The sequence below is a fragment of the Acinonyx jubatus genome, chromosome A2, assembly GCF_027475565.1.
Source record: "Acinonyx jubatus isolate Ajub_Pintada_27869175 chromosome A2, VMU_Ajub_asm_v1.0, whole genome shotgun sequence".
Taxonomy (NCBI): Eukaryota; Metazoa; Chordata; class Mammalia; order Carnivora; family Felidae; genus Acinonyx; species Acinonyx jubatus.
In genome coordinates this window covers 142,841,181-142,866,321 of record NC_069383.1, presented here as the reverse complement: position 1 = coordinate 142,866,321, position 25,141 = coordinate 142,841,181, and the positions used below count along the sequence as shown (strand labels likewise).

Sequence of the window (25,141 nt, the reverse complement as noted above, 5' to 3'; positions counted from 1 at the left end):
AACTGTGAAATCATGACCTGAGCTGAAATGAAGAGTCAGACGCTTAACCGACAGAGCCACCCAAGAGCCCCTCCTTCTTTTCTTATAAGGGGACTGAATATCCTTGCCTATTGCTAGGTCACTCACTCCCTGTGCCATCCTACTGGACACTGTATGATTCTGTGCTCCTTAAGTCTGAACTTAGCCATACGACATCTTGTTGCCAATGGAATGTGAGTGGGTATAATGTACGCCAAATCCAACCAGAAACTTTAAAAATTGTGCTAGGATATTTTTTGAAATAGATCTTTCATGCTTCTTCTGCATCTTGTGGGCAATGCTGCCTTTGTTCCTTTTTAAAAATATCTTTCAGGAGGTTCTGTTTAGGTTTCTTTCTTAGTTTTAATCACCATTAAAATATGGGATGTTTGCGGGATGCCTGGTTGGCTCAGTCAGTTGAGCATCCAACTTTGGCTCAGGTCATGATCTCACGGTTTGTGAGTTTAAGCCCTGCATCGGGCTCTATGCTGACAGCTTGGAGCCTGGAGTCTGCTTCAGATTCTGTGTCTCCCTGTCTCTCTTCCCCTTCTAGGCTCACACTCTGTCTCTCTCTCCCAAGAATGAATAAACATTTAAAAAAAATTTTTTTTAAATATGGGATGTTTGCTGATGGACAGAGTGAATGACTTCCCCTCAGGGATCACTTATTGTTGACTTCAAATCACACCTTGGAGACTAAGATAGAAGGCTAGTTGATAGGCACAGCCCCTAAACAAATGTCCAGTGTCTAGGTGTCCTCCATCTAGAGTGGCATTGCAGGACCAGTGAGAGACGCCATGTCCTACTGCCTGGTGATCTGACTACTTAGGTAAACCAAAGTCATCTGTAATTTTCATTCCTTGTAAGAAACAATAGATAAAAGCTACAGCCCCTACATTGTGCTTATCTTATTGTACTCTCTTCATTTTATCATCCTATTATATGCTACACTGTTGAGATTCTTCATCTCTAGTGGAGGAAGACAGCAAGGTCTTAATGGCAGGTGTTGTAGGACTTAAATGTTCTCAGACATCTTATATGGGAGGAAGTGGTTTCCGTCTGGTTTGTGAAGTCCATGTCTCAGAGGAAAGATACCAGAATAAGGATAGGTGGTACATAGACTGTCTTCCTTTGCATCCCACTCATCTATCTGATGGGCCATATCTCTGCTTTGGATGTTGGGCATCCCTCCTGGAGGCTTGGATCTCATTGACCTGTATTCTCAGTTTCTAGATTCTCATAACTTTTTTTCATCTTTGTATTCATGAGTATTTCAATGGGCAACACTTCTTATTAGGCAGCCTCTAATTTCATCATTTTCTCAAGTAGCTGTGAGAGAGTGTGGCTGAATTTCTACATTCCCATTCTAAGAACATCTTTTCCAGCTCAGCAGAGTCATGGGTGATATAAGGACCTTCATTTTCCTCGGCCTTTTCATCTGATTTACTGGGTCTTGGTGAGACCAGAGTTCTGGCAGTGACATACTGGCTGGTGGATTGGTTTCTTTTCTCTGCCATATTTTAAGGTCAGTGCTAGCAGTGCCAGGAAAGCATATCAACTGTGACTTCTTCAAACCAGTCACATCCCAGAAAGTGTCCAGATCCTGCATCCAAATTCCTGCTCCACTACTTACTAATGGTGTGAACTTGAACAAATAATCCAAATCCAGTGATTTTGTTTATCTGTAATGTAGCAGTAAAATGTCCACATTTTTTAAGTTTATTTATTTTTGAGAGAGAGAGAGAGAGAGAAGTTACAGAGAGAGGGGGAAACAGAGGCTCCAAAGTAGGCTCTGCACTGAGAGAGAGCAGAGATCTCAATGCAGGGCTCAAACTCACGAACCATGAGATCATGACCTGAACCTAAGTCAGATGCTCAACTGACTGAGCCACCCAGGCGCCCCAAATGCCTACATGTTTTGGTCAATACGAGGCTTAGAGAAAATGAAAGCATTACACTTGGGAAACAACTGGCACAAATTGGGTGCTCAATAAAGGTTGAGTGCAGGACTATAATTAATATCATAATGCCATAGTCTGTTATTGTGGTTCACACTGATATTTGATATCAGTTCATATTGATATTGTGGTTCACACAGAATGCATGAAGAATAATGGGGGTTTGGTTGTATAATCCATGTTAACCCCATGCTCCTGCACCTGCATTTGTCAAGCCAATAATTAATTATCTGTGTGACTTTGGAAAAGTCCCATTCCTTTTCCATGCTTCTAGTTCCCATTTGTAAACTAAGGACACAGAACTATATCAGGGTAGAAAACAGGTTTAATCTTTATTGTTAACTCTAGGTAATCAGTACTGGGGACTGAAAATACAGATTTAAAAGGATTCTGAGGCAGTGGCTGGGCTCAGGAGATGAATTTCCCGTGATCTATTCTCAATGCTTAACATGGGTAGGGAGGCTGATCACAGCTATCCCAAATTTGTCAGGTCTAAACTAAATGTTCTCTAGGGATTGTCTCAACTCCCAATCTTCTAGTTCCTTTTCTGGGTCTTCTTGATGGGCCTTTGTAATTGGTGACATCCTGATAATAAATGGATATTTACTACCAGTGGAGTGAAAAGTTAAGAATCTGAAAGGAGAGTGGTAGACAATTAAGCCGCTTCTCCAAATGGAAATAGAGTTTCTTTGAGACTTCATTGCAATTAGAGCAATAAGAAAGAAAGAAAGAAAGAAAGAAAGAAAGAAAGAAAGAAAGAAAGAAAGCAAGCAAGCAAGCAAGCAAGCTTGCCTGGGATTCTCACTCTCCCTCTCCCTCTGCCCCTTCCCTGCTCATGAGCATGCACCCTCTCTTGACAGTTCCCTAAAGTTATGCATATAAACCACATCCCAGTGATGCCATGTAGGGTTTGGAACATCATTTGCTGGTAGGTTTCTGTCCATTAACATTTAGCAATGGATACACTAGTGGGTTTAACCAAACCAGAAGGGGTTATTTCCTGATTTCCAGTTAAAAGTTATAGGTTTCTAGCAGTCATAGTTATATTAATGTGTACTACACATAGATTATTTTAGAAATTGATTTATCTACTTCCTTTGATATTTAGGATCTAAGACAAGAGTGTCTTATTTCTGAGGTAACTTGGTTAACTCAGGTAATGGGACTGGACTTTTATGAATCTTCAGGAGGAAATCATGTGAATCACTTTTCAGTCTTGGAATTTTGTGAGGAAGAATAAAACACCCAGTTGTCCATTGGGCAGTTTATCCATCATAAGCACAACATTCTCCCTGCAAGTCAGGGGTATTTGCCTTAATTGTAAAAGCTTTTCAGGTATCAGTTTCCCGCGAGGTCTTCTCTCTCTACAGTTTCTATTTGCAGGCAGGGTCTATTCTTTACACTTCCTTTTTATATGCCTCACTTCAGACAGCTATAGCATCCGTTGGGTCCTGCTATTGTAAATTTGTGATCTCAGGCAAGACCAAAATCACCAGTCTGTAGTCATACTGTTCCACTCAGTATGATGAAAAACAATATTTTAGACAGTTTTCTCAGAATCCATCCATACCATGCATGAATTTTGTCCACAGCGTGCCTTTATCAAGGCTCTATGATAGAAGGGCATTTGTATAGGGGGATTTATGAATATGACAGCAGCAATAAGCAGCTGAAAATAATCTATGAGGCGTTTTCAAATTACCCCTCATGAGCTGTAGTCATTGTAAAAGATAATTTGTGGTTCTCACAGAATACCCTGCAAATAGGGTCTTTCATCTGCGATGTTTTTTGTAGTTGAAACATTTCATTTCTCATATTAGCAAGTGATAACTCTGCATTTGTTAATCTAAACAATTTGATTTATATTTTTCTGTGCTGAGAGGCTGTTGACATTTCAGGGTAAGTAATTATTTTCATTGCCAACTGCTGTTTGTGGTGACTGTAGGCAAAAGATCGAAATCTGAATATACATAGGCATTGTTTTAATCATTTGCCTTAAAGACTATTCATAAAACAGGAATCTGTTTGCCTGAGTTATCGTCTGTACTTAGAAATCTAGTAGGACATGGGTGTTGATGAGTGAGGATTCTAGCCACATTCAGGGTTTTCTGCGGCATATTGGAAGCTCTCTCATGTAACCACTGTGGGTAGGGGATCGGGGTTGACCTGCAGTGTCACCAAACCTCCGGCAGAACACTGTGCACTCGCGATCTTAAGTCACAGTGGTGAGAGGAAGCACGTGTTATTGGCCTGGGTACCACCCAGCTTTTGTAACACTTGTTCAAGTATCTCGGAGCTGGTTGCCAGGATTACATGACCGATGCTCACAAAAACACCTCTCACCGTGCCTGGTACCTAGTGCAAGCTCTGGAAAGGTTTGGTGAAATTGGGACGACATATGAAAAGATCTTCTAAATTTCCTTTCTTGTGTTGCCTTCTTGGCCAAGGACTTACAGCCCAGGACAAGGGCAAGAATGAGTTTTTTCACCTGGAAATAACCACTGTGTCCTTAGACTGGATGCTTAGCCTTGCCCACTGAAGTGCCTCCCAAGGCAGAGCAGAAAAGAGGCCCCAGGGCTTGGGATGGAGTTGTTGGAACAGCCAGCTTTCTCTGGGGTCTGTTTTTGATCTTAAAATCCATGATGAGTTTTCAATCTACTTTCAACATATCGAGGTTTATTTTAACATTCAGAAAAAAATTAACATCAAAGTTGATACATGCCCCCCCCCCACCGCTGCCCCCAGAAAATCATTTAGCAAAATTGCTGCTCTAAGAAGATGGTCCATCTTTAGCTTGTGGTATGTGGGGCCCACACTAGTTGTGAGTCTCTGTGGGCAGGTGTAGATGGCCTCTGTGATGATTAAGGGTGCATAGGTGTGTGTCCTGCAAGGTGGGCTGTGGCAGGTTCATCCGTATTTCCCTTGGCCTCTTTATACTATTGGCCAAGGCTCTGGCTGCATCAGACAGGGAGAAAATAACTCCTGCCTGTGTGGACCTCCCATTCACATTCCAGGTTAGGGAATGGACTACTAATTTAGGATCCAAACTGAGTTTTACATGGCCTGAAGGAGTGAATGTAGAGCCAGTGCCCTGAATGGCAAATGTGTTTTATCCTTTGAACCAATTCCAATTGATTAGTTCTGGTTGCCTACAGTGCTGTCTTAAGAAGGCATCTGTGTTGCATCAAGGCTCAGCTGGGAGGAGTGCTGGGATTGATTAGCGATGTCTGTCAAGGCCTCTGGAGGGACAGCTGACCCTATATTTGCCAGTCTCTGCTTTTGACATGTCCTTAACTCCTCTCTGTAAAATGATTTTAATACTAACAGGTGACTCTAAGTGTGAGATACGGATTCATGAGAGAGAGCAAGTAGATGACATTTTAAGAAAACCTAACATGAGAAAATGCAAATTTACAAAATACATAAATCTGGAGCCAATTATTGCCATTACAGAAAGATTCCATGAAAGGTTCCTTTAAATAACGAGCTCCCCTACTGCATTACAATGATGATTTAATTTACAAAAATTCACTTTGCATGCAACTCTTCAGGACTGTGTCCATGGAGTAAAGCAGGCCACACCTGATTTTTTTAAACCTCGGCCCAAACAATATTCAGGATGGCTGCTGCCACCTAACTTGAGTCTCTTGATGATTTCCACTCTCCCCAGACTTCCTTCCTACTTCCTACCCCAGAGTGTTGAGTAGACAATCTGGGTGGTGGTCAACAGCTGCTGGCTTCCACCCTGCCACGGCTGCATTTCATTAGTGGGTAAACTGATTGCTCCGAGTATGTTTATGTGTGGGTGTGGTTGTACAAGTCTGTGCACTCGGTGCACTATGTATGTAGATACAGATACACACAAGCCATTATCTTGCTCTCAGCCCACCCTAAATTTGTTCCTGCTGTAAGAGTTATAAATGGAAGGTTCCAATTGCCTGGTGGATACAGCCTTCTGGTAACATGTGCCCTGGATTCCAGCTCCCCATCCTCTTAGTGTTTGTTTATATGTTATTTACCCTTGCATCAGAAAACTTCCCCAGACCCTGAGCCTGAGTCCCATTATCCAGACATGGAACCCTCCTCTTCCTCTGTGGCCTCGAAAGCCCCAAATGGTTTTCTGATTTAGAAAATTAAATATAATCTGACTCTTGTGGCAAGCTATGCAATTCCCAACCAACAGACTCTCCCATTAAATATATAACATGCAGAACATCTAAAAGTATCACTGATCTCACATGAATTTGAATTATAGAGGCATTCAGTGCCCCTCGGGTAAGATAGCCAGCTTCTTCCCAGGCACTCAAAATTGGGTAGTTTTCCAGTGGACCATAAAGCTCCCGGGAATGCTGACTAGTGCGTGTGTTTGAATTTCTGATGCTCTTTAAAGCCACGTAAGTCAGGGAAGAGTACCTGAGAGGTAGATCTTCCCTTTCGTGGGGTATGGCCTTCCCCCACACAGAGTAACTGCAGTAACTTCTCAGACGCAGAGCACCAGTATTGTCTCTGTTTCAACATGGTATTTTTTAAATCTCAACATAATTTTTCCCTGGGGATGTTTTTTGTTTTCCTTTTGAAAAAAGCAAAATGAGACAGTCACAGTGAACGCATCAGCCCGACTCCACACTTTCTTCTGGCCTAACGTGATTCTTCCTCTTTGAGGTGGAGGCTTTCAGGCTTGTGCGAGGTCATGCTGCCCTTTCCCTTCCATCTTCCCAGGCTCGTCCGTCTGAGCCAAGCGCCCCCCATTGTACTGCGCTGTGACAGCCGCATAGGTACAGCCGTAGATGGCGGCCGCCAGCATCATGAGACACACGATCCCACACACAACCCCGGTGATGACGACGGTGGCCACCGCGTGACGCAGGTTAACCGGCCTCGGCTTGGGTTTGAGCTCACATTCCGAGTGGTCTCGCTGCCCCGTGCTGGGGCTCTCAGGAGACCCGGGGCCCGGCCGGTGGGCAGAACCCAGCTGCTGCACCCCCCATGTCCCCACACCCAGAGAAGGGAAAGGGCAGGGCTGGTACAGCTCATGAGGGATCTTCAGGAGGTCCTTCCCCTTCCAGGTGTCGGGTGATGCACAGGTGACACTGTCTGTTATTCCCCCTTTAAAAAACAAAAGCAAAGGCTGACAACAGAGCCTGGTAGGACTGGATTCCAAAATCCTCAGCCTGCAAAAGCTTAGGTAGATATGATATATAAAGCACCTTTTCCCCCATCTTTGGAGTCAAAGGACTTTATGATTTTAGGATTTCTAAGTTGGCTAAATGCTAGAAACGTTACACACTAAATGGGCAATTATGTATGACCAAGAATTCGTTAGAATCCAAGTCACTGCTACCTGATAAATGCTGAGGGAAAAGCCCTGTAGAAGCTGACAAAAAGGGGAACTGGAGGCCAACCTGAGGCACAACATGCCTGCCACTCATCACCACCACCCCCCAAAGAACCCCGCCCCACGAGACAGGTACTGTACCAAATTCCCACCAGAAATCTGAAACAACAGGTAAATGAAATAAATGTCCTTTGCTGTGATGTTATGTGTTAATTACAAAGACCCCATGTGTCTACCACCTGTCTTCAGTGATGCCAAAAGGGAAGGTCAATGGCCTTTTGAGTGTTTGTGTGTCTTTGACAGTAATATTAGTTTAATTCATGGGATTAAGTACAATTAATGTGTCTCCTCGGGCCTTGGAACATTCAGTAATTTGAGTACCAAACTTTCCAGCACGTTATTAGAGCCAGTTTCCATTCTCTGTAAGGTGATTGATTTCCTCAGGTATGTAGACTAGTGTTGTTCAGGGGTGGGGGGTGGATTTGGGTGCCCAGTAATTGTTTTCTAGAAAGAGCACTGAGCTAACAGATTTCATTCTGGCCACATATGACCACTGATTTACTGTTTGACCTCTGGCAAATTGATTTCTCTGGTTAGATCTTTTGCCATTAAAACACCATATTTGTATCTGATTTGATAGTTTACAAAGTGGTGCTAGAGAAGTCCTCACAACTGTACTCTAATGGGTAATTCTTGTCCAAGGTCACCCAGGCCATAAGTGGGTGGATCAGCATTCAAACCCTGCCCTTCCTCTTGATCCCAGTTTTCCCACTGCACTCACAGCCTCTCTCCACCTCCTCCTCCCTTTTCTCCCTCTCCTCTGGAGCCTCTTGAGGTCAGTGGAGTAAACACAATGACCTTCAGTTAGGCCCTTTGACCAGTCAGAACTTGGCTTGCATGACCTCAGCTCCCCCAGCTTAGCTCCCCCAGCTGCCATGAACTCCTCCCCCAGGATGGCTGTGAAGCCTGGCACCACTCTTGGCCAAGTTAGGTTCTTTGTACACACCACAGGTGGATTATGGAATTATGCGAGAAAAATCACATGCAGGAGATGGTCACTTCAATGTAATTATAACCTGTTGCACAGCTTCCATCCATTGTCTGGGTCTCATAAGCAGAGTCCTACAAGGCCCTGTGAGTAGATGGAGCCATTTTGTAGTGCAAGCATTATCATGGCCCAGGTCACACTGGGATTAGTGGCTATGGCAAAATTCAACCCATACTTTTTGGTCACCACTGCTTGAAACTGAATGGCCTATGACTAATGTCTCTTAGGTCCCTCCTGGCTTCTTCAGTAATCCCCTGAGGCAAGAGCCCCAACTCTAAAGCAAAAAGGTATCAGAAGTATTTCTTCCTTTCCTGAGCTCATATGCAGGAGGCCAGAGGTACAGGGTGGTTGCTCCTGATGAGCCCTAGGTGCCCTTAGGCTATGCTGAGACTATAGATCCCTGCCTCATGGACCATTTCATGCCTCTGCCCAGCAACTTGTTATAAGACAGAAGGCCACAGAGACTGAAATGAAGTCTGAGAAGAAGTAATGACATTTAAACTGGCCAAAGAACACTGAGACACCCCCCAGGGAAAGAAAGGCTGCCAGCCATGGGACCAAAAATTCTACCAGCTGACCCATTCTTAGACTGGGGTGGTCCACCCCATCACTCCAGGCTTACACAGTATCTTCTCCAGTTTAAAGCTTCCTTATGATCAGTATTAGGGTGGGACTCGTGGCCTTGGGACCCAGAGTGCTGAGGAAATACACAGGCTGGAGCCAGGGACATCCTGGAAGTCAGAGGCTATGGCCACCAAGAGCTCCCTGGCCACCTGTGCAGCTGTGTCCTTGGGATTCACCTCCCAGCCTTCCACTACCATCTCCTCAGCCATGACCCCAAAAGGCAAATCTGCTGATGACAGCTTGAGCGTCATCAAGGGAAAGGCCCCCTCCCTTCTAGATTCATAGCAGCTGATAATGCAAGAAGCTGCAGCTTGCCGAGCCCTCATTATCCCCTATCTGGCCACCGGTAGCTCTTAACCAGTGTCTTGGAAGAAATTGGATTCAGATTTTGAGTCTGTGACTTAGCTGTGCCACCGTAAGCAAGTACTTGGTCATTCTTTGCCTCTGCTTGCTCATCTGGAAAGTGGGAGGGGAGGGTAATGGTGAAATTCATCTCACAAGATCACTCTGAGGTTCAGTTGGGTGAAGTATGTCAAGTATTTAACACAATACCTAACTGTAAATGTTACAGTTAGCTATTGACAAGAAGATGATTTGAATACTCTTGAATAGAGAGAGAGGAATACAGATTACAAAATCTATGTGCCTCCTTTTGTGAAGGAGATGTTTAGTAGGTATTCATGAAAGCACATTTTTTGGCTCTTGAGCCCACAGGAAGGCAAAATTTCTCTGCCCATTGTCGTCAGGTTGGGGACTTAGTTCTGGCCCATGGAAATAATGAATGCCACTTTCAGGCCACAAAACCATCTGCTTAATCCTCCATGTGATCTATTCCCACTTGATGGTGACCTTAGAGGCCACGTGGTAAAGTGGCACCATCAGAAGCTGGAAGGGGCTTATGTCCATGAACGACTGCATGGGACCCAGCCCCACCTCGCCCCTTGGTTCTAACGAGAGTAAGCAACAGACTTTAATTGTGCTCATCACTGACACGGGTGTCATATCCACCAGGCTGTCCTGACTCATACTGTTAGTGTTTGTATTTATTTATGTAGCCTTTAAAAAATAAGGTCTTGACCAGTATCTGTTTTGCCTTATTCAGTATCTATTGTTCATGATGCAATCTAAGAATCAGAATGTGCTCCAGGAACTTTCTGGCTTAACTCTGTCAGCTTCCACCTGGTGATGCTGAGAGGTTGGGAGGGACATTAACGTGCCCAGAGGTCAAAGTTTGTGAGTTTGTGGCAGAGTAGGGGAGCTTTCTTCTAGCCCATGCTGCTTCTAGTATCCTGGACCTGGCAACTATCTTTTGTCAAGAAATGTTCTTTGATGAAAACTTTCTTTCTGTGATGGTTTAGTGTATGCTTAGAATTTAGTCAGAACACAATTGCTAAAGCCACTTTGCCTCTAGGTGTGAAAAGTTTTAATTGCAGCCTTTTATTAGAACGACTTTTGCCACATTGCATGCCCCCTGTTGTAGGTCAACTTGAAGATTATTTGGCTAGTGATAGGCTATTTGCTGTTATATTGTTGAGAGGGATTCTTAGTTCAGTATTGTATGTCTGAACTCACATTGTGTTCTATCCGCCTTCCCTCTATGTGACAGCTACAACCATCCAGACTTTTCTGATCCCCTAATTCATGTCTATAGCTCTGATAGCTTCCTGAGTTAGAGGCTCAAACATACAACCACCAACTCCACAGCACCCATAATATATATGGGTATATATTGGATATATAATGGGCATCCTGAACTTGACTCGCCCCCAATTCAACTCTCGATTTATGGTCTCCCCCATATACTAGCCCACTTGCCAAAGAAGGCAGCATCAAGACCTGCACTGCAACCTGTTCTAACTCAATGCTAGCCTATAATCAATGGGAAGTGGAGGTCTGTCCCTTATCAGCCCCTGGCGTCACTAGTTATGTGGTTAATCTCACAGGACAATACAAATTGAATTTCCCATAATCTCTCTTTTCTTCATTTCCCATTCCAGTCCATTTGCAATTTCTATCTGTTCAGTATTCCAAGTATCTCCCAAAGTTGGTCATTTCTCATAACACTGGTCTGAGCTACCATCTTCTTTTCCCTGGGTGACTGAAATCAGTTTCTCCCCTAATCCCCTTGCTGCTGCTTCGGCAGCCTGTTGTCTGTTCTCCCTAGAGTCACCAGAGTCACCTTTTGACATGTAATTAGATATTGTTCCCTTGACTAGAATTCTTTAAGGGATTTCCATTTCATCTAAAATAAAATCCAAATGACTCAGCCCGCTCTGCACATTCCTACCTGACCTGGCCCCTGAGTACTTGTGTTGCCTCATCTCTCTGCTCTCTCCGCCCCTTCCTCTGTTCTAGCCACTTTTCGTCGTCCCTCTTTTGTCTCTCACTCAAGCCAAGCTTACTCCCCTGTCAGACCTTTTGCACTTTCTATCCTTTTTCCCAATTATCTCATGGCTCATTTCTCTTCCTTGTTCAGGTTCTGCTCACCCATGTCACCTCCTTGGAGAGGTCTTTCCTGTCCTTCCTGTCTGCAGTGGGACCCCCATCCTATCACTGTCTCTCCCCTCACCCTGCCTCATTGTTTTCCCAGTGCCAAGTGCTGTCTGAACTTAGATATTTATTGGCCATCTTATTTAACATCTGTTTCTGTTATCAGCTTTAACCTCCATGATAGTAGAGATTTTCTTGTTCACATTTTCTCATTGCCTAGAAAAGTGCCTGGCACATAAGTGGCACTCAAGTATAGGAATGAAGGAATGAATGAATGAATGAATGATGCTTGAAAATTAAGAGGAAAGAAGCATTGTGCTATAGAGGAAAGAATGTACGGCCAAGACCCAACAGTCATTCATGCTATTCTTATCTGTGCTTCTACTCTGTCATTTTGGAGAAGTCACTGATCATCTCTGGGCCTCCATTTCCCATTGATTATAGGCTAGCATTGAGTTAGAAGGGATTGGAAAACTTTTCTATAAAGAGCCAAATAGTTAATATTTTAAGCTTTGCCAAATAGTCTCTGTCACAACTATTCAGCTTTGCCTTTATAGTGCAAAACAGCTAAGGACATGATAAATCAGCCTGGATGTCTCCCAATAAATATTTACAAAAACAGGAGTGGGGCTGGATTTTGCCCTTGGGCTGTAGTTTGGTGACCCTCTGGGTGATTTCCAGAGCCCCCATCTTTAATATTCTAGATTCTTTTTCTTTGATTTTATCATCTGGTGAAGAAATAGTAAACAACTTTAGAGAGGGGTCCCTATTGCATCCAATTTCAATAACAGTGGTATTTGCTAAAGCAGAAGGGATAATCTTAGGGAAGATTTGTAGCTATCAAATTGGTAGATGCATACACAGGGGGAAACTCCCAAGGAGAGATACCGGGCTGGATCACACTTGAAAATTAGAGTTTGGTGCCACTTTGGAGCTGAGCAGTTATTGAGGGGGTGACTGAATTTCCCTCCTTCTTAGGGGCCTGCAGCTCTCAGATAAGTAATGTTGTTAGTCAAAAAGTGGAAAGTTGTCTCTGTGAATCATGTTTGTAGATGCATTTAAATCCTGAATTTAAACAGTCTCTAATGACTCACTGCCTCTCTTGCCATACCATGAAATGACATCAGTGTGAAAAAGCTTACACTGGCCCCTCACACACTCCTCGATGTTCCTTCTAATGCAGACAACAGATGAGGTTCATCCTAGGCCAGTAACACACAGATGAGAGGTTTCAGATAGACGTTACTGACCTTTATAGATAAATTTCTCCAGCCAGAGTTTAAGACTGAGCAGGTGGCAATTGCATTTCCAGAGGTTGTCCTTGAGAAATAAAAGCCTCACGTTGGGCATGGATTCTAGGAGCTCTCGATCAAGCTGCTGAAGCTGGTTTTGTTGAATTGCAAATACCGTCAGGTTCTCCCAAGGCTTACCCAGGGATATGGGAAGGTGGCTTATGTTGTTTGATGACAAATCAAGCTCCCGCAGCTGTGGGAGGGAATGAAAAAGTCTGCTTTCCAGAGAATGCAGGGAGTTCTGGGTTAGGTTTAAGACCTGCAAGTGCTGAAGTCCATGGAAGACTCCAGGGGCCAGATCTGAAAGGGAATTGTTGTACAAGTTCAGGGTCCTGAGGTGTGGCACCGACCTGAATGCAAAAGCAGGGAGCTGGTGTATCTGGTTATCTTGCAAGTGCAGCGTTAGGGTCTGAGGAGGCAAATCGGGAGGGATTTCAGCCAGACCCTGCCGGCTGCAGTCTACAGACCGTGAGGGTGAGTGACAGTGGCACCTCGTGGGGCAGCCACACACCACCCGGAGCAGGAAGATCACACTGGAAAGCAGAAGCAGTTCACCTGCAAGCAACGAAAAGAAATTGAGATCAGAACCAATCTGTAAGTGATGTCAGCGTTTGTCCCCCCTTTGAAATCACAAGTACGGTGACTCGGAGCCAGCTAACATCTACATCTACCTGTACGAGACATTCTGTCACTCCCCATACTTAGGAAAGTCAGGCTGGGCTGGGTTCCTCCCCAGCGTGGTCAGCTGTTGCACACTCTGTGCTAACTATGGTCAGAGGCCTCGGGAAAAACACTTTCTTGGTGGCTCAGTAATAGGGAGATGGAAGACTGTCAAATAGAAAGGTGAAAAAAATCTTGGGGGGCACATGCCTGTTGTAGGGTGCAGCAGAATTATATGAGGACAGAAGTTTAGAAAAATAGCAGGTCAGTCAGATATTCATATTTCCAAAAGGTATGCTCCAGATCGGTGCCGGCCAATGGAACTTTCTGTGGTGATGGAAATGCTCTGTATTTGCTGTCTAGTATGGTAGTTGTTAGCTGCATGTGGCTACTGAGCTCTTGAAACACGACTACTGCAACCAAGGAACTGAATTTTTATTCGTATTTGATTTTAACTAATTTAAATTTATTTAAAAAATTTTTTTTACATTTATTCATTTTTGAGAAAAAGAGACAGAGCATGAACAGGGGAGGGTCAGAGAGAGAGAGAGAGAGAGAGAGAGAGAGAGAGAGAGAGAGAATCCAAAGCAGGCTCCAGGCTCCAAGCTGTGAGCACAGAGCCTGGCGCAGGGCTGGAACTTAGAAACCGTGAGATCATGACCTGAGCCGAAGTTGGACGCTTAACCAACTGAGCCACCCAGGCGCCCCATTAGTTAATTAAAATTTAAATAGCCACATGGTGGCAGTGGTTACCATATTGGATAGGGTAGGTTTACAGTATTCCTATATATTGATGTCGTGTTTGCAGGTATAATTCCATGAATGATTATCATCTCTACTTTTTATTCAAGAGATTTTAAAAATGCAGAAAAGCATGTAACAAACACCCATATTCCTATAACAAAGTTCTGTCAATCATTCATAGTTTGTCATATTTTTCACCTCTTTTTTCTTTTAACTTAAAGAAACAAAGCATTACTGAAATCCCTTTGATTAGCACCCAAGTGATGTTTTCCAGCATGAACCCTCCTCACCCCTACCATCACCAATATATCCCTCTAGGCCTTTAACAAACAATACTTCATAACAACAACAATAGCAAACAGTCATGTATCCCATGTTTTGAGCCAGGCACCATTATAAGTGCATTATATATATAATCTTATACATTTAATCCTCATGACCTTGTAAATCTGGTTTCATTATTATCCCCATTATAAAGGTGAGGAAACTGAGGCACAGAGAAGCTAAATCATTTGTCCAAGGTCACATAGACAATGAGTAGCAGAATCGTGATTTGAACCCAGTCTGCTTCCAGAGTCTGCCAGGATCCTTATCTGCTATGTTTTACCACCTGTAAAACTTTTATACCCCCCACCCACATGCTACATGATGTTTTATATAGTGTGTTTTAAGACTACATAAATATAGTCCTTGGCACATCTCATTCTGCAATTTACTCTGTTCACTCAAAGCTGACCTATCCATGCAGATATCTAGAGGGTTTGTTCATTCCTTTTAAGCGCTATAGGCAATTCCGCGGTGACACCATGCCAGATTTAATATTTAGCCATTCCCTTACTGGTGGGCATTTGAGTTGCTGCTGCTTGCCTTCACTACAGATGATGCTGCAGAGAGCGGCCTTGCACGGGACAACCTGACCATGCAGAAATTACGAAGAGGGTCTCTGGAATCAACAGGAGCTTCCTCACAAAGTTCAGAGAGGATGCTGGGTTGACATTTTTTTAGATACTGCTAGATCATTGTCCAGAGTAGCTATAATTCTTCCTGTTTTGTTCCAGAGATTTGAATTTCAAAATGTGGCAAGGACATTTTGTTAAATTGGCAGAGGAATTCACAAGGCCACACAATAATATTTAAAACTCAAGATGTTGTCTACGTATAGAGAGAGCTCTTAGAAGAGGTCGTTTGTTTGTTTGCTCTGGGCCTTGAGTAGGGAAATAGACAATGTGGCTGTCCAATGCACTGGGCCTCTGAATTCTCTACTGATATGAACAGTGCCTAGGGCAACAGGGAAGATATGTGGAGAGTCTTCTGAAAATTCTGCTTCATTTAGTTTAGCTCAAGGGATATAGAACATCAGAGTCCCCTTCCCTGTTCCAAAATATAAAAGAGCAAAATCCTTGTTTCCCTTTCTGTAATTTTGCAAATAATCTAAATGACTCTTTTCAAAGCCAACACATCTTCCTGGGAGAGAAGAGTCAATGCCTCCACTTTAACTATGGGGCTCAGGCATCAATTAGTTGCACAAAATCTAATCTGAAGCCAGAGAACAAGTTTTCCACAGAGTCCACTAATCTATTAATGAAAGCCTTGTCCTTCTGAGCTTATATCCAGCTTGTTCCTTCTTCCTTAGGTCCCACTCCCCCACCTGCCCAAGGGGACGATATATGAGCTCCAACTTGAAGCGCTGTATTTTCTATGAAATGGCCTGCAGCAGGCCGACTGCATATCCAACGATAGCTGAGCACATTTGTCCCCACACCCTTCTTTGGACCCAATGTGGCACAAATATACATTCCCCACTAGAGACATTTTCTCAATCTGTTTGGTCTTTAGAGAGATGCAACCGGGAAGTAGGCTTCCCACAGATACCTTGCAGAAGGGACCCCTTTCCTCTCACGGACAGAGAACTTTTCTAAAGCAGGAGGGGATTCATCATGGCTCACCTTTCATGACTGAATCTCCGCAAGCTTCCTTGCTGAACCCGTGGCCCACCTCTATTAATCTGCAGATCAACAAACCGAGGGCATGGCAAACCCAGAGCCCAGCTTGTCATTCACTTTTTCTGAATCCCGCTTGTGCTTTTTCTTCAATGCAGCAAAGGGTTGTGGCTTCCAGGAGACTGCTTATTGAAGCAATGCTTCCACCGTCTCCATCTGGCTGGGATTGTTTTCCATAAGAGGATCTTTTGATTGGGCCCCTCTTCTTTCTTAAAGTGTCGGCCTCCCCAAGATCACCCTTGCTTTTCCCATTCAGATGGCGAGCCCCAGAGAGAATGTTTGTCAAACCTCAGTGAACAGCTGTAGCATTCAAACATGACCTCGATGGCTCAGCCTTTTTGATTATTTAATCTGCTTGAAGTGCAGGGCACCGAAATAAAACTGCCTTCTTAATCCGGTGGTGGCTTCTGAATTCTGTTGACTTATTAACCATGCTGTGTCAACCCCCGTCGGGTTGGGGGACGCTCGCCGTGGCTCCTCGATCTGGGGGTCTAGCAACAGAGCCAGCAGAGTGTGTAATATGAGGACAAATTGGCCTGCTGGAGGCTGACACGGTCTCCACAGTACACTCGTTTCGTCTTATTCAGCCAACGTCCGTAGGGATTAGCTTGTGTTGACAGGGTCTTGATGCTCTGAAATTCATAGTCATGGCTTCCTTTAGTGGACATCACAGTCTCTTCTCACTGGTGCCACAAATACTTCTCAGCTGCTCCTTTGCTTTCTCCCCCCGAACTGACCTTTCGGTTCGCCTGACTTTGGAAATACTTCTCAGTCTTTCATCATTTCCCTGATGCTGAGGTTCTGGCCCTTCCCTCATTTTTCACGTCTGAAACAATAAAGCTGCCCCATGAGCACCAGGTGTCCATGAACTGTGGCTGTTCCCTAGTTGGAGCTGCTGGGAGCTTTCCCACTGGGGACTGGAACATTCTTTGAATGTGCAAATCCCCCTGTCATTTGCTGAGGTGGGGTTTCAGTGTCTGAGGCTTCTCCTCAGCGAGGCCAAAATGCTCCCATGCGCAAGGCGACTGCAAGGAAGGTGAAAACCGTGCTTTTACTGATGTAGCATGAAGTGGCAGTGTAATAGAGCAGTTGAGTGTGGGATTTGGAATTAGATGGGTCTGGATTTGGATTCAGCTTCACCATTCACCAGCCCGATGTCTCTGGGCGAGTGAGTCTCCCTCTGGGATCCTAATAGCCTCATCTTTAACACAGGGATAGTGATATTTTTGGCTTCACAAGATTGCTCCAAGGATTCAATTAAAGCAAGCAATGCGTGTCATGGCCCTGAATGCTTTAGTAAATGTTCACGGTTACCCATGAGAATGCCTGGCAGGACCTCTATGCTGCTAGCGTCCAAAGCACAGCCTTGACTCGACAGGAAGGAGGAAGACGCTGACCAAAGACCAGGATACCTGGGCCCTCATGCCACTCTGGTGGGACCGAGGGAGGAGGACCCTTGTGAATGAAGTTGGAAAACTGGATTGTGACCATCCTTAAGAGCCTGAACTTTGGGATCCCTTGCCTCCTTTGGCCATGCCCCTTCCAGTCTCACAGAACCCAATATAACCATCCTGCCTCCTCCCTGAAAAGTCCCCTTTACCCAGCCTGCTATCTTTTGTCCTTTTCTACAACGTTCTTGGAACACCTGTGATACCATGGAGGAAAGTCAGGTGTAGGTAACAGAGAGCCATTTAAATCTTAATAAGGGCTAAATCCTTCCTTCCTCCCTCCTTCCCCTCCTTCCTATGTATTTTCAGGTGCACAGAATTTAGTAATAATCATTCCTAGATGATCTGTGACCAGCGTAGCATTCAGTCATTGATGCATCATCATATAACACACACCTATGAACCTAACTCTCACTCTAAGAACTAGAAAGTTACCAGTAATTTGCATCAACCTGTATGTCTCTGTCTTTCCCTGGAGTCAGCAAACATTTTTGTGTAAAGGGCCAGATAGTAAACATTTTAGACATTGAGGGCCATACAGTCTCCATACAGTCTCTGTCACAACTGCTCAACCCTGATGTAGTGCAGAGCCAGCCATGGACAGTCTGAAAAAAAAAAAAAAAAAAAAAGATGTGCCTGTGCTCCAATAAAACTTTATTTACAAAACCAGGTGGAGCACTAGATTGGCACACAGGTCATAGTTTGCAAGCCCTGCTCGAACCCATCCCCTAGCCACTGCCATCAGTCTCCTCCACCACCAAGGTTACCCACTCAGCTGCACATATCCGCCAGCCTGTCTCCTCATCTACAAACTGAGAGGGCTGGAAAGGATGATCTTTAGGGCATTCTCATGTCTGAAACCTTGTCATTCTCATCAGAATGCTTGAGTGGACTTGAAAGAGTCTGTACTTAAAGACGTTAGGGGTCCTGGACAGACAAAGAATTTGACTGACTCTTTGGGTTACAGCAGAGCTGTTAGCTGTGTCTTGCAGGGTCCAACTAGGGTCCCAGTCTCGTGGACTCCAGGGGCCTGGGAAAGATGAATCCACTGCCAGCACAGCTGAGCATAGGGGGCCAGGACACCTGCAGAGAAACTGGAGACAGTCCTGAAACCTGCAGGTAAAGCCAGGGTGTGTGGCTAAGCGAGGAAGCACAGTTTCATGCTGCTTCTACTCTGGAGCTGGGTGACCTTGGGCAAACCACAGGTTCTCTCTGAGCCTGAGCTTCCTCATCTGTAGAAGGCAGATAGTGGCTACCTCATATGACACAAGAAGGATCGAGTGATACATGTTAAGTGCACAGCACGGGTCTGGCAGAGCAAAATGAGCAAAAGTGGCATCTCCTACTAGCCCCACAGAGTCTGGACTGGCTGCTCTCACCTAAAATGTCAATACCCTGGGAACACACAGAGAACCCACACAGCTGATGGGTTCTTAGGAGCAGAGGCTGACCACCCAAAGGGGCTCCTTGGTTCTTTTTTGCTCCTGCTGACTCTAACAGGCGGTTAAAAGATGGGCAGGGCACACTTCGAGGGGAAGCCTCTCGGACATTGAAGGACTTGGATGCGGAGTCTGATTGATTTATTCCGTCTGACCTCAGCCCAGAGAACAAAGGGAGGGAGGGTGACTGTCATGCTAATGCCTGCAGCGCCTTCTCTCCCTTGGGGAGCCAGATCTGAGAGGTGGCAAGACAACTGTGCGTGCAGAAGACTAACAGAGATGCCAGATGTCAGGTCAGGCCAGGCTGCTCTGCAGAGGGGAGGGCTCCACCAGCAGGGTTCCTGGTACCAAGACCCAGTCGAGAGCCCAGTTTCCTACGCAGGAACTTGCTTCAGACACACCCTCGGAATAATATTCTCATTACTGCTGCACTGAGATGTCAAGAATTTCTTAGCTTTATATAAATAAAAATATATAAATGTAAATATAAATTTATACATTATACATTATATATAAATTTATACATTCACATTTATATAAAGCTAAGATATACATATATTTATATTTATATGCTTAGCCCGTTGTAAGTCAGAACATTTCCTAATATAGTTAGGAATTTAATGATTTAAAGACCATATGATATAAATTGGTCTTTTTAACATTTCACCTTCCTCCAAGAAAAAACAACAACAATTATTAACATTTGGAATCAGTGATGTCTTGAAATCCAGCAAATGGGTAACAGCTCTTTCTCCCAGGTAATATACAACTATTTGTTAGAAATAAGTTAAAGCTAAATATACTCACCCAGGAGGGTATTCGTAATAAATTGTTAAGTTAAATAAAGCAATTTGAATAGGAATATACATTATGTAATGCTATTTATGTTGCAAAAAAAAAAGAAAAAAAAAGTCAGAGGTGCAGAGGTGGAAAGATTAACCCTAAAGATGTGCATTGATTGTCTGAAGAAAGAATAAGTGGGGAAGGACAGACACCAAACTAATAGTATGAATTGCCCAGAAGGTGGGGATAATTAAGAGAGGAGAATTAACTTTTTCTGTTTATACCTCTGCATATTCAACTTGCTACAACAAACACGTGTTATATCTGTGATTTTAAAAATACAAAGGAGAAGGGCTGACTTTTGTTAAGCAGAAAGTACAGGGGCATCTTGTTTCCTGGAATATTTGAGATGGCTGTTCTCAGTGACCAGCTGAGTTCTGTGTGCTAGTGAGGTGTCCCTAGATCTCCCTTTGCCTCACTCCATGAGAATTAGCCCCAAAAGTGATACGTGGCTTTCTCTGCTAAGTGATTGCCACAAGCGAACAGACCTTATAACACAAGGAATATTTCTCGCAGTTTTAATGTCTGCTTTGGTACAAGTTGTGGCAAATTACTCCCCTGTCCCCATCAGTGGGCCCCCATCCAAAGCAGGTGCTGCAGTGATCTGGCGCAGGGGAGGCCCCCGGGCCAGTGACAGCTGCTTCCCAGTATAGCTCAGAGAAAGACCTTGGCACCGTAAATTCACACAGAAATTTCATTTGGTTGTGGAAGAAATTTGGCATTTGGAAATATTTCCCTAGGGTTGTAGATGACCAAATGGCACCCATGTATAAAATTTATACAGACCTATATAAAAGACCTCAGTATTATTTCCTTCCTTCCTCGTTTCTTTCTTTTTTTTCTTTTTCTCTTTGGTCTTATAAAACACTTAGCAAGTGAACTAGGAATATATTTTTAAACGGCTATCATATTATTTATTTAGTGCTTACAATGGGCCAGATGTTGCTGAAGATTTGCACTGATTAAATACAAATCCTTAATGTAATGTAGCTACTATAATGAGTAAACTTCTAGATCTCAGTGGCTTAACACGACTCATTTATTGCTCTTATCACAGTCTAGTGCTGAGGTTACCAGGGGGCCAGGCTTTATGCAGTTATGCAGCCTCCTTCTGTCTTGGTCTTGTCACTGTGCTTTCCTTTTAGTTGTCAGTACCCTCTCCATCAGCTGGCTGACCATGGAAAAAGAAAAGAATCAGGCATGGGCCCTGCCTAGAAATGGTACTGCTCACCAGGCTTGCCCTCCATTGGCCAGAATGAAATCACATGACCATATCTAACAGCAAGGGAGACTGGGAAATGTAGTCTCACTGTGTGCCTTGGAAGAAGAGGCATCCTAGAGCATTAGCAATCTCTGCCTCTACACTTTATTTGCAATATCTCACTTAAAGGTGACAACAAGTCACTAGCCTGTAAGCTTAAGATGGTTTCTTTTATTTCTTCCCATAGTTTCTACAATACCATTCATTAAATATAATGAATTCATTAAATAAATGTTGAATGTTGAAGGAACAAATGATAAAACTAGGGCACAGAAAAGTAGGGGCACCTGAGTGGCTCAGTCAGTTAAGCGTCCAGCTTTGGTTCAGGTCATGATCTCATGGTTTGTGGGTTTGAACCCTACATCGGGCTCCGCACTAACATTGCAGAGCCTGCGTGGAATTCGCTCTCTCCCTCTCTCTGCCCTTCCCCGACTAGCACTTTCACTCTCTCTCAAAGTAAATAAATAAAAGAAAAAAAACAACGAAGGCTCATAAAAGTAACTTGCTCAAGGTGTCCAACATATTTATTGCAAATATGCAGATTGTGAGTGGCCGTGTTAAATAAAATAATCAGGGAACTTACACTTTTATTTATTTAGTGCCTTGAGTTAATTTTCATACAGTCCATTTTTTCTGACAGTAAGCTACAAATTTAATTATCTGGAAGCCCTACCTAACTCAGAAAATAAGAACAAAATCAAGGCTGTTACATGGTTTCTCTAGTGTAAAGGTGGGAAGGATACATATACCTCTTCATTCTGTCTTGCCTTTTGATAAAGTAAAAATTCCTACATAGGGCTACCTAGGGTCATTCAGCATATGTGCCTATCCATAGAGTTTAAACTCTCTTTACCTGGCCTTGACATATTTGATAAAATTGGTGGAGTAGTAGACATGAAATGTGTACCTTCAACCTCTCTAAAACTAAGGAAGACAACGGCCAAGTGTATGAGACTGCTTTCCAGTGTCCACTTGTCCACAGAACCCAGGTCTGAGCTAAGGTGCCATGGGAACTAGAAAAGACATAGCACGTTGACCCTTGGCCTTCAAAGAACTTACCTGTTTGTGGGGTGCTATTGAGCAATCTTTATTATATCAGAGTCAACGCTAATCATCTCATCACCTTGAATCTGTTACCCTTGAGAAGAGTGCACATGACTTTATTGGACCCTAACACCGTCTAGGTCTCCAGGAACCACATCTCAGAAGTCCTTTGGCTAGTAGCAGAGGCAGACCTAGATGGTGTTTTGGTTTAGTTTGGTTTGGCTTGATTTGGTTTTGGCCCATCAACTCTGCATTGCCAAGGTTAGAGGAAGATCAGACTTCACATTTCAGTGTCTTGCAAACCTCAGCCTTCCAGCACTCAGTTTGCCTGCATTTGGGACGTATGCGAAGATAAAGATGCATCTGAGATAAGTATGATTAAAGGTAATTAGTGAGCTCATGCGGCTGGTGGAATAAACACAGACAGATGCTGGTTGATAGAAAGCTAACAAAGAAACAAAAAGACCAAGAAACATGGCAGCTTAGGAAGCTTGGCCAAAGCCTCGCACTGACACACTGTTTTACTTAGATCTTTTGATGGGCCGCTTTTGTCTCTGCCCCAGGAATATAAATTGGAATCAAATTTATGTTCATGTTAGATTGTTTACTCACGTTATACACATAAAATGAGTGTTCTGTGCAGTTCTTCTTGGTGAATTTATATTTGCTTTTGTACTTCTATGATAACATGATAGTCCAGGTTCTGAAATAGATGGCAATGTGTTTTCATATTTTCAAGTTACAGTTTAGTGTGTGTACATTATGACACAATAATGAATCTGTGTTTTGCCTTTTTCTAAGATTCGCTCTATGTTAACTGTTGGATACCTGTTGCTTGGAAATGTTCTAGAAAACACAATTGTCTCAGGCAGGACTTACATCGTAACCCACTAGTTCTAGATCCGGGACTGTTCAGAACTCCTTTTCCTTATTCCAGACTTCACCTGCCCCATTATTTCATTTTAGAACAGTGTCCCTATTAAAAGCATGGACTATGGAATGAAACCATCCAGGTTCAAAGGCTGCCTCCAACATTTACTGGCTCTGAGAACTTAAAGAAGTCCTATACCCTCTCTGATCTTCAATTTCATCATCTGTACAAAGGAACCCAACTGGCAGGTTCGCAGGGAAGGTTAAATAATATTTTTATGTAAGAATGTGAGAAAAAAAAAGGCTTTGCACATAGCAATAAACATTAGGTATTATCTTCTCTATTATTCTGTGTGTATGGCATGTACCAACTAGACACTCAGGCTGCAAGCGCTTAACACTATCTATTTGGAACAAAAATGAGGAAGTTAAGGCAAAGGAGCATTTTGTTTGTGTGACAGAGTTCACCATCTTCTTGGATTATGAAGCACGCATATGTATGTGTTATCTGACTAGAATCAGTTCAATCTAAATGAGTTTGTGCTGGACATATCTCATTGTCCTCAATATAGCCCCACAGACAAAAGGAAGTTGGTTCTTGATGTCACGTGACCGCACCTTCGGGACGGACGTTCGTTTGCAAAATAAAGGTCCTGTGTTGACATCCGTGCAGCTTCCAACCACATTTATAATGGGCAGGGCAACTCCCCATTCTGGTGCGGGAGTGATGTTCTTCTTTCACTTTATCCAAGAAGCCCACTTGGGCCACCTGCTATATGCTTGTGCTGTTGCTTTTTCAGGGGTTTGTCCACTGATCTCTCCTCTAGCCAGCGCCCCTCCACCCCGCCCTGTAGGAGGCCCCTTACCCCATCCCTGCATAATTAGAGAAAGCATGCAGTCAGCTCCCCAGAGCCGCTTAGCTTTCATCAGGAAGCAGGACTATCGGAGTTTCGAGGTCGATAGGAGTGGAAACATTTGTGTTCAACAAGCAGGCTCCTTCATGTGTTGTCAACATTTCATTTGTGATTCTAATGAGGGCGGAGGAGAAAATAAACTCCGCATACCGCTCTCCACTGCTACAGCTGATGTTTGTAAGTTTCTAGCCATGGCCTTGAGTTGCGTCTATCAGGAAGGCATTTGGAAAAGCAGCTGTGTGCCACTGCTGAGTGTGAGCGAGAGCTAAGATGGTTAAATCGACTGAGGCACTTCTGAGAATGGGAAGTGTACACGTTTACTTCTCAGAGACTGGAATTTCTATTCCTATTGGTGCTTTAAATGTCTCCAAAAGGTGAAAGCACTCACGTTAAAAGCAGGGTGTATTAGAGGTACTCTCATTCTTGACCCCTGGCTCCTCTCATCTCTGAAAGTCTGCCACCGATTTCGTGTCCAGCGTATCTGCTGAGTGCTCCTTACCTATTAAATTCTGCATTGAGGGATTTTCTAGGCCTGAAGATAAGACACAAGAAAATAAGTGGACCTGCAACCCAATGCCCCTCTGGTCCAGCGAGGAGACAGACATCCGTGACACAGCCACACAAATATCCGAGAAAGCACAGCCCTGCAAAGGGCCGGGAAGAGGAGATACATGGTGCTGTCATAGAACAGAGTCAGGGGATCTGATTGGGGACCGGGGGCACCACCCTTTGTATGTTATAACCCGGCTGCAATCTGAAGGGTGGAGAAGGGAAGGGACCAGGGCCGTTCCGGGTAAAGACACGGCCTCAGGCCGACAGACCAGAGAGAAGGCCCAGAGCCTGAGGAGATCCTGGAAGCCAGTGTGGCCACAGCAGAGAGGGGGAGGGGAGGGCCTCCATCGAACAAACGCTGGAGGAGGGGTGAAGAGCTGGTGTTGAGCTCCTCGCCTCACCTTCCACTGGGTTTTTAATAAGACTGAAAAGCTGTGCCTCAGACACACGTGCCTCTGTGGGAACGCTGCTGCCCGGGGTCGGGGGCGAGATTAGGGCCCTGCACTACACACTGTAATGACTTGGGGAGGCGCTGTCCCCTCCCACGCAGGGGTCCTTTGACAGCTGTACCACTTTACCGAAACTCGAAACTCGACAGACG

At 44.1% G+C, this 25,141-nt stretch overlaps 2 protein-coding genes across 8 annotated transcripts in view; one reads left to right on the top strand and one right to left on the bottom strand.

Annotated features, from left to right (window-relative positions):
- Nucleotides 1-25,141, top strand: part of CACNA2D3 (calcium voltage-gated channel auxiliary subunit alpha2delta 3) — a 1,033,852-nt gene that overhangs the window by 891,204 nt on the left and 117,507 nt on the right. The gene's annotated exons all lie outside the window — the stretch shown is intronic.
- The window catches only part of LRTM1 (leucine rich repeats and transmembrane domains 1), a 29,679-nt gene continuing 9,475 nt past the window's right edge, over nt 4,938-25,141 (bottom strand). The window contains exons 3-5 of the mRNA XM_053217778.1: nt 15,008-15,082; nt 12,724-13,357; nt 4,938-7,082 (exon numbers count right to left, since the gene is read on the bottom strand). Of these exons, the coding sequence (XP_053073753.1) occupies nt 6,649-7,082; nt 12,724-13,357; nt 15,008-15,082 (1,143 nt within the window). The 3' untranslated portion in view covers nt 4,938-6,648. The remainder of the gene's footprint in view (nt 7,083-12,723; nt 13,358-15,007; nt 15,083-25,141) is intronic.